At 50.4% G+C, this 13,729-nt stretch overlaps 1 protein-coding gene across 1 annotated transcript in view; it reads left to right on the top strand.

Moving 5' to 3' along the window:
- The window catches only part of LOC132387048 (NACHT, LRR and PYD domains-containing protein 3-like), a 61,260-nt gene extending 51,157 nt beyond the window's left edge, over positions 1-10,103 (top strand). Inside the window, exons 8-9 of the mRNA XM_059959423.1 lie at positions 9,696-9,782; positions 9,938-10,103. Of these exons, the coding sequence (XP_059815406.1) occupies positions 9,696-9,782; positions 9,938-10,103 (253 nt within the window). The remainder of the gene's footprint in view (positions 1-9,695; positions 9,783-9,937) is intronic.
- The last annotated feature ends 3,626 nt before the right edge of the window (positions 10,104-13,729 follow it).

Raw genomic sequence — 13,729 nt, 5'->3', positions numbered from 1 at the left:
AGTCACAGGCCTCCAGTCTGAGAAACAATCATCCACTACCACTCTCTGTCTTCTCCCACACAGCCAATTCGAATCCAGTTTACAACCTCTCCATGGATACCTAGTGTCTGGACCTTTAGAACTAACTTATTACGTGGGACCTTGTCAAAGGCCTTACAAAAGTCAATGTAGACAACATCCACAGACTTTCCTTCATATGCATTCTTAGTAACCTCCTTGAAAAACACTACAGGATTCATTAAACATGATCTACCACACACAAAGCCATGTTGACTATCTTTAATCAGCCCTTGGCTGTCCGAATCCTTGTATATCCCTCAGAACAACTTCTGATAATATACCTACTACTGATGTCAGGCTCACTGGGCTGTCCCGTCTACGCACAGCTGTGATATTCCCCTGACAGGTAATGCCACTTCTCATCCTTTCATCCCTCCCCACATCACGTCTGAAACAGCGTAACCTCGGAACATGAAGCTGCCAGTCATGCCCCTCCAGCAAACCAAGTGTTACTAATAGCAATAATGTTGAAATCATCATGTGCCAATCCACAACCTAAACTCATCTGCCTTCCACACAATACTTCTTGCATTGAAATAGATGCACCTGAGAACATTTCTATCACGTACAAACCATTGATATCTGTCTATACAAGCAGTCCTCTCATGACCCTTATCCTCCTCCACCTCACTATCTGCTCTAACGGTCTGCTCCCCCCCCCCCCCGCAATCTAGTTTAAAACCGCCGGAGCAGAACTTGCACACCTACCGGCAAGGATGTTAGTCCCCTCCAGTTCAGGTGCAAACTGTCCAATTCGGACTGGTCGCACCTCCCCTGGAAGAAATCCCAATTGTCCAGAAACATGAATCCCTCCCTCATTGACCATCCCCTCAGCCACGTATTTAGCTGCATTATCTTCCTATTTCTAGCCTCACTCGCACACGGCACGGGTAGCAATCCACCTGTGAGATCTCGCTTTCTCATCCCCCTTTCATCCTCTGGGATTTCTGTTCCCACTCCCCCTTCCTTCCAACTGTTGGATCTCTCAGCATCCACCTTCCTCCTGTAGATGCCTCATCCCCATCCCCCTTCCTCCTGTGGGATCTCCCTTCCACATCCTGCTGTAGGATATCTCTTCCAAATCCCCATTCCTCCTGTGGGATTTAAACTCTCCACCCTTTTATTCCAGTGTGATCTCTCATCCCCATCCAATTTCCTATTGTGGGATCTCTCTTTCCCATCCCCCTTCCTCCTGTGGGATCTCTCTTTCCCAACCCCCTTCCTCCTGTGGGATCTCTCCTCCCCGTCCCCCCTCCTGGCCGATCTTTCAACCCCTTCCCCCTTCATCCTGTTTAATCCCTCTCTCTAATCTCCCCTTCCTCCCATGGGATCTCCATTCCCCATCCCCCTTCCTCCTGTGGGATCTCTCTACCCCACCTCTCTTCCCCCTGCGAGTGCTCCCTTCCCCATCCCGCTTCCTCCTGTGGGCCCTCTCTACCCCATCCCTCTTCCCCCTGCGAGTTCTCCCTTCCCCATGCCCCTTCCTCCTGTGGGATCTCTCTTCCCCATCACTCTTCCCCCTGCGAGTTCTCCCTTCCCCATCCCCCTTCCTCCTCTGGGCTCTCTCTACCCCATCCCTCTTCTCCCTGCGAGTGCTCCCTTCCCCATCCCGCTTCCTCCTGTGGGCTCTCTCTTCCGCATCTCCCTTCTATGAGATCGCTCTTCCCTATCCTCTTTCTCATGTGGTATATCTTTTCCCATCCCCCATCTTCATGTGGGTCCAATGTTCCCATCCTTCACTCTTCTTGTGGGATCTCCCTTCTACATACCCATTCCTGCTTTTGGTTCGCTCGTCCATCTGACCTCCTCCTGTGGGCTCTCTCTTCACCATCCCCCTTCCTCCTTTGGGATCTGTCTTCCCCATCCCCCTTCCTCCTGTGGGATCTCTCTTCCCCACCCCCTTCCTCCTCTGGGATCTCTCTTCCCCATCCACCTTCCTCCTGTGAGATCACTCTTCCTCATCCCCCTTCATCCTGTGGGATCTGTCTTCCGAATCCCACATCCTTCTGTGGGATCTCTCTTCCACATCCCTCATCCTATTGTAGGATATCTCTTCCAAATCCCCATTGCTAATGTGGGATTTAAACTCTCCACCCTTTTATTCCTGTATGATCTCTCATCCCCATCCCATTTCCTATCGTGGGATCTCTCTTCCCCATCCCCCTTCCTTCTCTGGGGTCTCTCTACCCCATCCCTCTTCTCCCTGCGAGTGCTCCCTTCCCCATGCCCCTTCCTCCTGTGGGATCTCTCTTCCCCATCACTCTTCCCCCTGCGAGTTCTCCCTTCCCCATCCCCCTTCCTCCTCTGGGCTCTCTCTACCCCATCCCTCTTCTCCCTGCGAGTGCTCCCTTCCCCATCCCGCTTCCTCCTGTGGGCTCTCTCTTCCGCATCTCCCTTCTATGAGATCGCTCTTCCCTATCCTCTTTCTCATGTGGTATATCTTTTCCCATCCCCCATCTTCATGTGGGTCCAATGTTCCCATCCTTCACTCTTCTTGTGGGATCTCCCTTCTACATACCCATTCCTGCTTTTGGTTCGCTCGTCCATCTGACCTCCTCCTGTGGGCTCTCTCTTCACCATCCCCCTTCCTCCTTTGGGATCTGTCTTCCCCATCCCCCTTCCTCCTGTGGGATCTCTCTTCCCCACCCCCTTCCTCCTCTGGGATCTCTCTTCCCCATCCACCTTCCTCCTGTGAGATCACTCTTCCTCATCCCCCTTCATCCTGTGGGATCTGTCTTCCGAATCCCACATCCTTCTGTGGGATCTCTCTTCCACATCCCTCATCCTATTGTAGGATATCTCTTCCAAATCCCCATTGCTAATGTGGGATTTAAACTCTCCACCCTTTTATTCCTGTATGATCTCTCATCCCCATCCCATTTCCTATCGTGGGATCTCTCTTCCCCATCCCCCTTCCTTCTCTGGGGTCTCTCTACCCCATCCCTCTTCTCCCTGCGAGTGCTCCCTTCCCCATCCCGCTTCCTCCTGTGGGCTCTCTCTTCACCATCCCCCTTCCTCCTTTGGGATCTGTCTTCCCCATCCCCCTTCCTCCTGTGGGATCTCTCTTCCCCATCCCCCTTCCTCCTGTGGGATCACTCTTCCCCATCCCCCTTCCTCCTGTGGGATCACTCTTCCTCATCCCCCTTCATCCTGTGGGATCTGTCTTCTGAATCCCACATCCTTCTGTGGGATCTCTCTTCCACATCCCTCATCCTATTGTAGGATATCTCTTCCAAATCCCCATTGCTAATGTGGGATTTAAACTCTCCACCCTTTTATTCCTGTATGATCTCTCATCCCCACCCCATTTCCTATCGTGGGATCTCTCTTTCCCATCCCCCTTCCACCTGTGGGATCTCTCTTCCACGTCCCCCTTCCTCCTGTGGGATCTCTCTTCCCCATCCTCCTTCCTCCTGTGGGATCTCTCTTCCACGTCCCCCTTCCTCCTGGCCTACCTCTCAAGCCCTTCCCCCTTCATCCTGTTTAATCCCTCTCTCCTCTCCCCTTCCTCCCATGGGATCTCCCTTCCCCTTCTTCCTGTGGGATCCCCTCCCCATCCCCTTTACTCCAGTGGTATCCCTTCCCATCCCCCTTCCTCCTGTGGGATTTCTCTACCCCATCCCCCCTGCGAGTTCTCTCTTCCCCATCCCCCTTCCTCCGGTGGGATCGCATTTCCCTTTCCCCTTTCCTCCTATGGGATATCTCTTCCCCATCCCCCTTCCCCCTGCGAGTTCTCTCTACCCCTTCCCACATCCCCCTGTGGCATATCCCTTCCCCATCTCCCTTCCTCCTGTGGGAGCTCTCTTCCCATTCGTCCCACTGCCTGAGTGAACTCTCCTCCCCACACCCATTCATAGAATCATAAAATCATAAAACACCAGCGCACAGAAAACAAGCCATTCGGCCCTTCTGCTCTGTGCTGAAACTTTATTCCGCTTGTCCCATTGACCTGTACCCAGTCCATAACCCTCCAGACCTCTCCCATCCATACATCTATCCAATTTATTTGATTTATGTATCCAATTTATGTATCTATCCAATACACTTCAGAGTGATTCCGCATTTTCTACGTCAGATGACAGCTCGTTCCACACTCTTACCACACTCTGTGAAGAATTTCGCCCTCAACCTTTCCCCTTTCACCCTGAAGCCATTCTCTTAAAATTTATCTCTCCTAATGTATGTGGAAAGAACCTATTCGCATTTACCCTGTCTATGCCCATCAGAGTTTTGTAAACCTCTTTGAAATCTCCCCGCATTCTTCTATGCTCCAAGGAATAAAGTCCTAACCTGTTCAATCTTTCCTTGTAACTCAACTCCTGAAGACCCGGCAACATCCTAGTAAATCTTCTCTGCACTTTTTCAACCTTACTGATATCCTTCCTACAGTTCAGTGACCGGAACTGCACACAATACTCCATATTTGGCCTGACCAATGTCCGATACAACCTCAGCATAACATCGAAACTCCTATACTCAGTACTTTGATTTATGAATGCCAGGATGCCAAAAGCCTTCTTGACAACCCTGTCTACCTGTGACGCCACTTCCAGGTAATTATGTATCTGAACTCCCAGATCCCTTTGTTCCTCCACACTCCTACCATTTACTACAATTTACTGTGTATGTCCGACCTTGATCTGTCCTTCCAAAATGCAACACCTCACACTTGTCTGCATTAAAGTGGTGACTAGTGGTTTGCCTCAGGAATCTGTACTGGGTCCAATCTTGTTTGTCATATACATTAATGATCTGGATGATGGGGTGGTAAATTGGATTAGTAAGTATGCAGATAATACTAAGATAGGTGACATTGTGGAGAATAAAGGCTTTCAAAGCTTGTTGTTCAGAGATTTAGGCCAGTTAGAAGAGTGGGCTGAAAGATGGCAGATGGTGTTTAATGCTGATATGTGTGAGGTGATACATTGTTGTAGGAATAATCCAAAAATGACATATATGGTAAATGGTAGGGCACTGAGGAATGCAGCAGAACAGAGTGATCAAGGAATAATGGTGCAGAGTTCCCTGAAGGTGGAATCTCATGTGGATAAGGTGCTGAAGAAAGCTTTTGGTATTCTGGCCTTTATAAATCAGAGCATTGAGTATAGGAGTTGGGATGTAATGTTAAAATTGTACAAGGCATTGGTGAGGCCAAATTTGGAGTATTGTGTACAGTTCTGGTCACTGAATTATAGGAAAGATGTCAACAACATAGAGAGAGTACAGAGTAAATTTACTAGAATGTTACCTGGGTTTCAGCACCTAATGAACAAGTTAGGTCTTTATTGTTTGGAGCATAGAAGGTTGAGGGGGGATTTGATACAGGTATTTACAATTATGAGGGGGATAGATAGAGTTGACGTGGATAGTCTTTTTCCATTGAGAATAGGGGAGATTCGAACAAGAGGGAATGAGTTGAGAGTGAAAGGGCAAAAGTTTAAGGGTAACACAAGGGAGAACCTCTTTACTCAGAGAGTGGCAGCTGTGTGGAACGAGCTTCCAGTAGAAGTGGTAAAGGCGGGTTTGATTTTGTCATTTAAAAAAAAAATGGATAGGTAGATGGACAGGAAAGGAATGGAATGGGTGGTTATAGGCTGAATGCAGGTAGGTGGGACTAGGTGAGAGTAAGCATTCGGCACAGACCAGAAAGGCCGAGATGGCCTGATTCCGTGCTGTAATCGTTATCTGGTTGTATGTCGTATGTTATGAATTCCATCTGCCATTTTCTGGCCTATTTTTCCAGTTGGTCCAGATCCCTCTGCAAGCTTTGAAAGCCTTCCTCGCTGTCCACAACGCCTCCATCTTAGTGTCATCAGCAAACCTGCTGATCCAATTTATCCCATTATCATCCAGATCATTGATATAGACAACAAACAACAATGGTCCCAGCACAGATCCCTGAGGCCCACCACTAGTCACAGGCAATTTCAAATCCAGTTTACAATCTCTCCATGGATACCTCGTGTCTGAACCTTCTGATCTAACCTTTTATGTGGGACCTTGTCAAAGGCCTTACTAACGTCCGTGTAGACAACATCCACAGCCTTTCCTTCATATGTATTCTTGGTAACATCCTCGAAAAACACGACAAGATTCATTAAACATGATCCAACATGAAAGCCATGTTGACTATCTTTTATCAGCCCTTGGCTGTCCAAATCCTTGTATATCCGAACTCTCAGAACACCTTCCAATAATTTACCTACTACTGATGTCAGGCTCACTGGCCTGTAATGATCTGGTGTACTTTTGGAGCCTTTTTCAAACAACGGAACAACATGTGCTGCCCTCCAATCCTCCGGCACCGCACCCGTGGCTGAGAACATTTTAAATATTTCTGCCAGGGCACCTGCAATTGCTGCACTAGTCTCTCTCAAGGTCCGAGTGAATATCATGTCAGGACCGGAGATTTATCTACCTTTATTCGCTATAAGGCAGCAAACATCTCCTCCTCTTTCATCTCTATATGTTTCATGACACTACTGTTTGTTTATTCCATATCCGAAATGCCAGTTTCCTGAGTAAATACTGACGCAAAAAAACTGTTTAAGATCTCCACCTTCACGTGATGCTCCACACATAGACAACCACTCTGATCTTCTAGGGCACCAATTTTGTCCTTTACTGTCCTTTTACTCTTAATATACTTGTAGAAACCCTTCTAGTTTACCTTCAAATTATCTGCCAAAGCAAACTCATGTCTTCTTTTTGCCTTCCTGATTTCCTTCTTTCACAATCCCTTACATTTTCTGTACTCTTCAAGTACCTCATTTGTTCCTTGTTTCCTATAGCTGCTAAACACCTACTTAAGCAGATCGCCAATATCCCTTGAAAACCAAGGTTCCCTCTGCCTGTTAACTTTGCCTTTAATCCTGGCAGGAACATGCAAACTCTGCACTCTCAAAATTTCACCCTTGAAGCCGTTCCACTTACTGAAAACATCCTTACCAGAAAACAACTTATCCCAATCCACTCTTCCCAGATCCTCTCTCATTTCCACAAAATTGGCCCTTCTCCAATCCAGAACCTTAACTGGTGGACCAGTCCTCTCCTTATCCATAATTATCTTGAAACGTTTGGGTCACTGGAACCAAAATGTTCACTTACACATACTTCTGTCACCTGACCTGTCTGGTTACTTAATAGGAGATCAGGTACTGCACCCTCTCTCGTTGGTACCTCAATATATTGATTAGAAAACTTCCCTGAACACCTTTGACTAAGTCCACGCCATCTAACACTTTCTCATAGTGGGAGTCTAGGTCAATATGTGGAAAGTTAAAATCCCCTACGATTACAACTTTCTGTTTCCTACATTGGTGTGCTTCTACAAATTTGCTCCTCCGATTCTCACTGACTATTCGGCGGTCTATAATACAACCCTATTAGTGTGGTCGCACCTTTCCCATTCCACAGCTCCACCCATACGGCCTCTGTAGACGAGCCCTCCGGGCTGTCCCATCTAGGCACAGCTGTGATATACCCCTGACTAGTAATGCCACTCCTGCCCCTTTCATGCTCCCCCTCTATCACATCTGAAACAATGGAAACCATGGAAATTGTCCAGAAACATGAACCTCTCCCACATGCACCATCCACGTATTTAACTGCATTATCTTCCTATTTCAAGCCTCACTAGCACGTGGCACGGGTAGCAATCCACCTGTGGGATCTCGCTTTCCCTTCCCCCTTTCATCCTCTGGGCTGTCTGTTCCCACTCCTCCTTCCTTCCAACTGTTGGAGCTCTGCTCAGCACCCCTCTTCCATCGGGGAGATCTTCCTTCGCCATCCCCCTTCCATCTGTTGGATTTCTCTTCCCCGTCCCCCTTACTCCTGTGGGATTTAAACTCCCCACCACTTTCTTCCTGTGGGATCTCTCTTCCCTATCCCATTCCCTACTGTGGGATCTCTCTTCCCCATTCCCCATCCTCTTGTGGGATCTCTCTTACCCATCCCACTTCCTCCACTGGGATCTCTCTTCCCCATCCCCCTTCCTCCTCTAGGATTTCTCCTCCCCATCCCCCTTCCTCTACTGAGATCTCTCTTCCCCATCCCCCTTCCTTCTGTTTGATCTCTCCTCCCCATCTCCATCCTCCAGTGGGATCTCTGTTCCCAATCCCACATCCTCCTGTGGGATCTCTCTTCCCCAACCCCCTTCCTTCTGTAGGATCTCTCATCCCAATCCCCCTTCCTTCTGTGGGATCTCCCTTCCCCATCCCCCTTCCTCCTGTTAGATCTCACTTCTCCATCCACCTTCCATCTGTTGGATCTCTCTTCCCCATCCCCCTTACTCCTGTGGGTATTAAACTCCCCACCCCTTTCTTCCTGTGGGATCTATCTTCCCCAATCCCCATCCTCTTGTGGAATCTCTCTTCCCCAACACCCTTCCTCCTCTGGGATCTCTCTTCCACATCCCCCTTCCTCCTGAGGGATCTCTCTTCCCTATCGCCCTTCCTCATGTGGAAGCTCTCTTCCCAATCTCCCTTCCTCCTCTGGGATCACTTCGCCATCCCCTTTCTCCTGTTGGATCTCTCTTACCCATCCCCCTTCCTTCTGAGAGATCTCATCCCCCTCCGCCTTCCACCTGGGGGGTCGCACATACACATTCTCTTCTCTTTCCCGTTCTTCCGGTGGTATATCTCTTAACCATTTCCATTCCTCCTGTGGGTTCTCTTTTCTCCATCCACCTTCCTCCTGTGGGATCTCTTTTCCCAATCGCCCTTCCTCCTCTGGGATTTTTACCCCATCCCGCTTCCTCCTGTGGTATCGCCCTCTCCCATCTCTCGTCCTCCTGGAGGAACTCTCTTCCCCATCCCCCTTCTTCCTGTTGGATCTCTCTCCCCTAACCCCCTTCCTTCCCTGGGATCACTCTTCCCCATCCCCCTTCAGCCTGGGGGATTGCATTTACACATTCCTCTCCCTCCATGGAGATCTCTTCCCCATTCCCGGCGGTATCTCTCTTCCCCATCTCCAGTCCTCCTGTGGGATCTCTTTTCTCCATCCACCTTCCTCCTGTAGTATCTCTCTTCCCAATAGCTCTTCCTCCTGTATGATCTCTTCCTTATCCCCCTTCCTCCGGTGGTATCTCTCTTCCCCATCTCCATTGCTCCTGTGGGATCTCTCTTCCCCATCCCCCTTCCTCCAGTTCAATCTTTCTTCCAAGTCCCCCTTCCTCCTGTGGGATCCATCTTCCCTATCGCCCTTACTCATGTGGGAGCTCTCTTCCCTATCCCCCTTCCTCATCTGGGATTACTTCCTCATCCACTTTCACCTGTGGGATATCTCTTACCCATCCCCCTTCCTTCTGTGGGATCTCTCTTCCCCATCCCTTTAGCTCAAGTGGGTCAATTTCACTGTGTCCAATTGACATTTCTGCATTTCGGTCAGGAACACTTTTCTAACCATCGGGGTATGAGATAGAATATGTGGAGTTTACAGGGTCACACTGACAGACTAAATTACTGACATTCGGCAAATACCCTGGAGCTGGTCAGTGAGGGACATTGACAGTGATGGGAACTCCGTTCAATGATTTACTGAAGGGTTTAATGTTTCCTGAAATATCCGAGTAAGGAAATTCCCTCAGACCCGCGGTTTTAATCACTTTGTTCATCAATTTGTCTGTTTGTGTTTAGACTGAACGATAATAAACTGGGAGATTCAGGAGTGAAACTGGTGTCTGCGGCTCTGAGGAACACGGAGTGTAAAATACAGACACTCGGGTAAGTACCAGACTGTGGGAGATTGTGTCTATATTCACTGGGTGTCTGACACTGAACATTAGTGTGATCAGTAATTGTGTTACTGATAAACACTGGGGATTTGTACCGTCTCCTGTCTCTCTGTGTCCTTCACCCTCACTCTCTCTCATCTCCAGGCTGGAGAATGTCGGTCTCACAGATTCTGGTGCCGAGAACGTCGTCTCCGCTCTCAGTACAAACCCATCACTGACGGATCTGAACCTGAGATACAACTCTCTGACAGACGGATCTGTCCCCGCTCTCTCCGCGGCCTCATACAGACCCTCCCGAGTCTGGAGCTGATCGAGTGAGTGTTTGTGTTAGTGTTCAATGTAATAAAATATCAGCGGATCCGCGGGTTTTCTGGTGATATTTGTCTGTGAGTGTTGAAAACATTAATCCCGGTCCCCTGTTACTGACACTGAGGTGTAATCTGTTTATTTCATGTTTATTCTCCCATCTGTTTCAGGCTGGGGGAGAATCGGTTCAGTCGGACCGGGAAGAAGGAACTGAGATCTCTGCAGGAACTCAGACCAGGACTGACAGTGACCCTGTCATATAAGACCCGGAGTGGGGATCCAGTGAACATCTGAATGTGTGAAACATCCCCGCCCGCGGGTTGGGGACATTTTGCCGACTCCCCGCCCTCCACTTTAACTCCCGCCCTTACCTTTAACGGCCGCGCGCCGGGGCTGATACCCAACGGTTTTAACTGAACCGGCTCGGGCCTCGCGCTGCGTGTCGCTCTGAGCCGTCCCGCAGTGTCGTGTTTCCGCCTGTTGTCCGGCGGGGCAGGTTCCGCCGGATGAGCGTGTTCGAGACTCCCACGTGACACGCCGGGGAATTACCCAGACAGCCCGGGCGTCCGGGGCTCAGTCCTGGAACACCGGTATCCCGGGAGGAGAATCCATTTGCTCCCTTTGAAACTAACACCACATGTCCCAGCACACACACCGGGGTCAGACACAGAGTGAATCTCCCTCCACATCGTCCCATCACACATTTGCAATGCCAAACACACTATGAAGCTCCGTCTGCACCGTTCCATCACTCAATTAATCCCACCCTGGAAAATCTCATTTCAGGGAAGCAGGCACCATCAATTTGCGGGAGACTCCCGGAACTCCCTGGAGAGGTGGGATGTCTGCAGTAGAGTAGCCCCTTAGCGGCCAGCCAACTAGTTTAAATTGTGATAGCTATGCTATTGCACGAATGACACCCGTTAAACTCACCTCAACAGTGATTTAACCCCCCATGAGCAATAGAAAATTCGCTGTTGCAAACAGTGCAGCGAGCAACACTGTCATTATTCCTGACCCCTATTAGGCAGGGGGAACACTTCAGTGTAGTCCTGGGGTGAAGTACGTTTTGTAATTTTTTTACTCTGCCATGGCAGAGTATTCAATTTTCTTTCTCCCCCCCCCTCTCTCTCTCTCTCTCTCCCCCCCCCCCTCTCTCTCTCTCTCTCTCTCTCTCTCTCTCCCTCTCTCTCTCTCTCCCTCTCTCTCTCTCTCTCTCTCTCTCTCTCTCTCTCTCTCTTTCTCTCTCACTCTCTCTCCCCTCTCTCCCTCTCTCTCCCCCTATCTCCCTCACTTCCTCTCTCCCTCTCCCCTCTGCCCCCTCTCCCACTCTGCCTCTCTGCCCCTCTCTCCCTTTCCCCCTCTGCCCCTCTACCCCTCTCCCCCTCTCCCCTTTTTTCCGCGATATTATACATAATTCGCGGGCGTCAGGGAGCCGCTATCAATATGCGGGAGACTCCGGAACTTCCGGAGAGATGGATGTCCGACGCTTCACTTGAAATGGCCGCTGGGAGGGAGTGATGGCTTTGTTAGAAGTGAGCACAAGAGAGGGAGGGAAGTGCTGATTTTAAATGTGCGAATCCTTGGTTAATGTGGCCGCCAGGGATGGAGTGAGACACTGTCTTACAATGGCCACTGTCACACACAGAATCTATGGCGAAGGAACATGCGGTGCCCATGGATACAATCCCGGGATCGAGTGTGTTATTGATTGTAATAACAGTATTTTAATTTCTGTTTTATATCGTCTTCCATATTGTATATATGTTTTAATTCTAATAATTTTGCCATTGAATAAATTAATGTATATAAGATATTCACACATACACATATACATGTGGGTTTTGGGGAGGAGGGGTGAGGGGTTTGGGAGGAAGAGGAGTGACGGGACGAGAGTGGACTGATGAGACGGTGAGCGTTGCGAAGTCACTGACTCAATAGGGACGGAGGCAAAGGGGCGAAAGTTCCTGTCACAAACTGGTGCCGACAAGGAGAAGATAAAGCCGGGGCGAAGAGTGATGGGACGGGGAGAGAGGGGAAGTGATGGGACGGGAGGGAGTGGTCCTGATTGGACAGGATGGTGGGTGTGGGGAGTGATGTTTTCTATAGTGTGGGATGAATGGGTGGTGACATTTCCTTCGCAATAAGACAAGCTGCAAAAAAAGTGGGGCGTGGGCGGGAGAAAGGGGGAGCGGGGGTCGGGGACGCGGTCAGGGCTGATGGGTCGGGAGTTCATTGTCTCAACGAGCGAGAGGAAGCGACTCACTCAACGGGCGGGGGAGAAGGGATTGGGTGGGGGAGCGAAATCTCCATCAGAAAATGTTCACCAAAATGTGGTGGACGGCCGGAGAAAGGGCAAGGGGCCAGAGAGGGTAAAGTGTGTCAGGAGTGACGGGATGAGTAGAGGAGTGACTCACTGTTGTAACAGAGAGAGAGAAAGAGGGCGATGAGGAGAGGTGAAGATTGGCATCGCAAAATGGCAGCCCCAACCAGCGTACGATGCAGAGCATCGAGATGGCGAGGAGAGGAGAGCGAGGGGAGGGAGGGAGGGGTTTGCGAGTGATGGGATGGGAAGGAGGGTGACAAGATTGTGAGTGTGAGGGAGTGACACACTTCGTGGTGGAGGAAGTGGGAAGGAGGGTCTCACACTGTCACACAATGGCTGTCGGCAGAAGGTTAAATGGGGAGTCAGGAGATCGGGCACCGAGGGGAAGGAGAGGAGGGATGAGGAGATGAGATTGAATAAACAAGAAGGGAAGTGAGTGGAAGGTGAGGAAAAGGGTTTGCCCCATTCTATGATGCGGGGAGAGCGGTTGTCAATGGTAACCATCACAAAATGGCCGCAAGCCAGGGTGAGATGGGCGGTGATAGAGAGGAGCGAGAGGGGACAGAGAGCGGAGTGCTTCAGGAGTGACGAGAGCCGAGGGTGGGAGAGGGCGGCTCGTAACAGGGGAGCAAGAACTGGGGGTTCCCACGGGGGAGGAATGTGACAACGGGAAGAGGCTAGCACCGTTAAACTCCCCACCCCTCCTCAGTCTCGAAAGTCCTGCTTCGACTTTTCTTTCGGGCTGAGCCTCAGATCGCTCGGCCCGAATCCTTCAGGCTGTCCCGTGGAGTAGGGGGATTAGTCGTCACTGGGGCCCGTCAAAGGCAGGAGTGGGCGCTGGGTTGCCGGAGAAGACGGAGGCGACGTCCTGGCGGTACGGACTGGTTGTCGTGGATAACCACCATTTTCTGCGGGGGAGAGGGAGAGAGGGAGGGGTCAGATTGAGGAGGGGAGGCGAGAAAGATAAGGTGAGGAGAGGAGATGAAACCCACAGCCTCTCTCTCAGACCCCCTCTGACCCCCCTCTTCTCTCTCCATATCTTCCCACACCTCTCTCTCCCCCACCGTATTCTCAGTCCAACCCTCTCCCCACCCTACCTCTCTCCACCCTAACCTCCTCTCTGCTCCACTCTCCCCACCCTATCCTCCTCTCTCCACCCCCCTCCCCACCCTATCCTCCTCTCTCCTCACTCTCTCCCCACACTATCTCCACACCCTCCACTCTATCCTTCGCTCTGCACCCTATACTCCTCTCCCCACACCATCATCCTCTCTCCACCCCTCACCCCACCCTATCTCCAGCCC

Source organism: Hypanus sabinus, unplaced genomic scaffold, assembly GCF_030144855.1.
Source record: "Hypanus sabinus isolate sHypSab1 unplaced genomic scaffold, sHypSab1.hap1 scaffold_1494, whole genome shotgun sequence".
NCBI lineage: Eukaryota > Metazoa > Chordata > Chondrichthyes > Myliobatiformes > Dasyatidae > Hypanus > Hypanus sabinus.
This window is presented reverse-complemented; position numbering and strand designations above follow the sequence as displayed.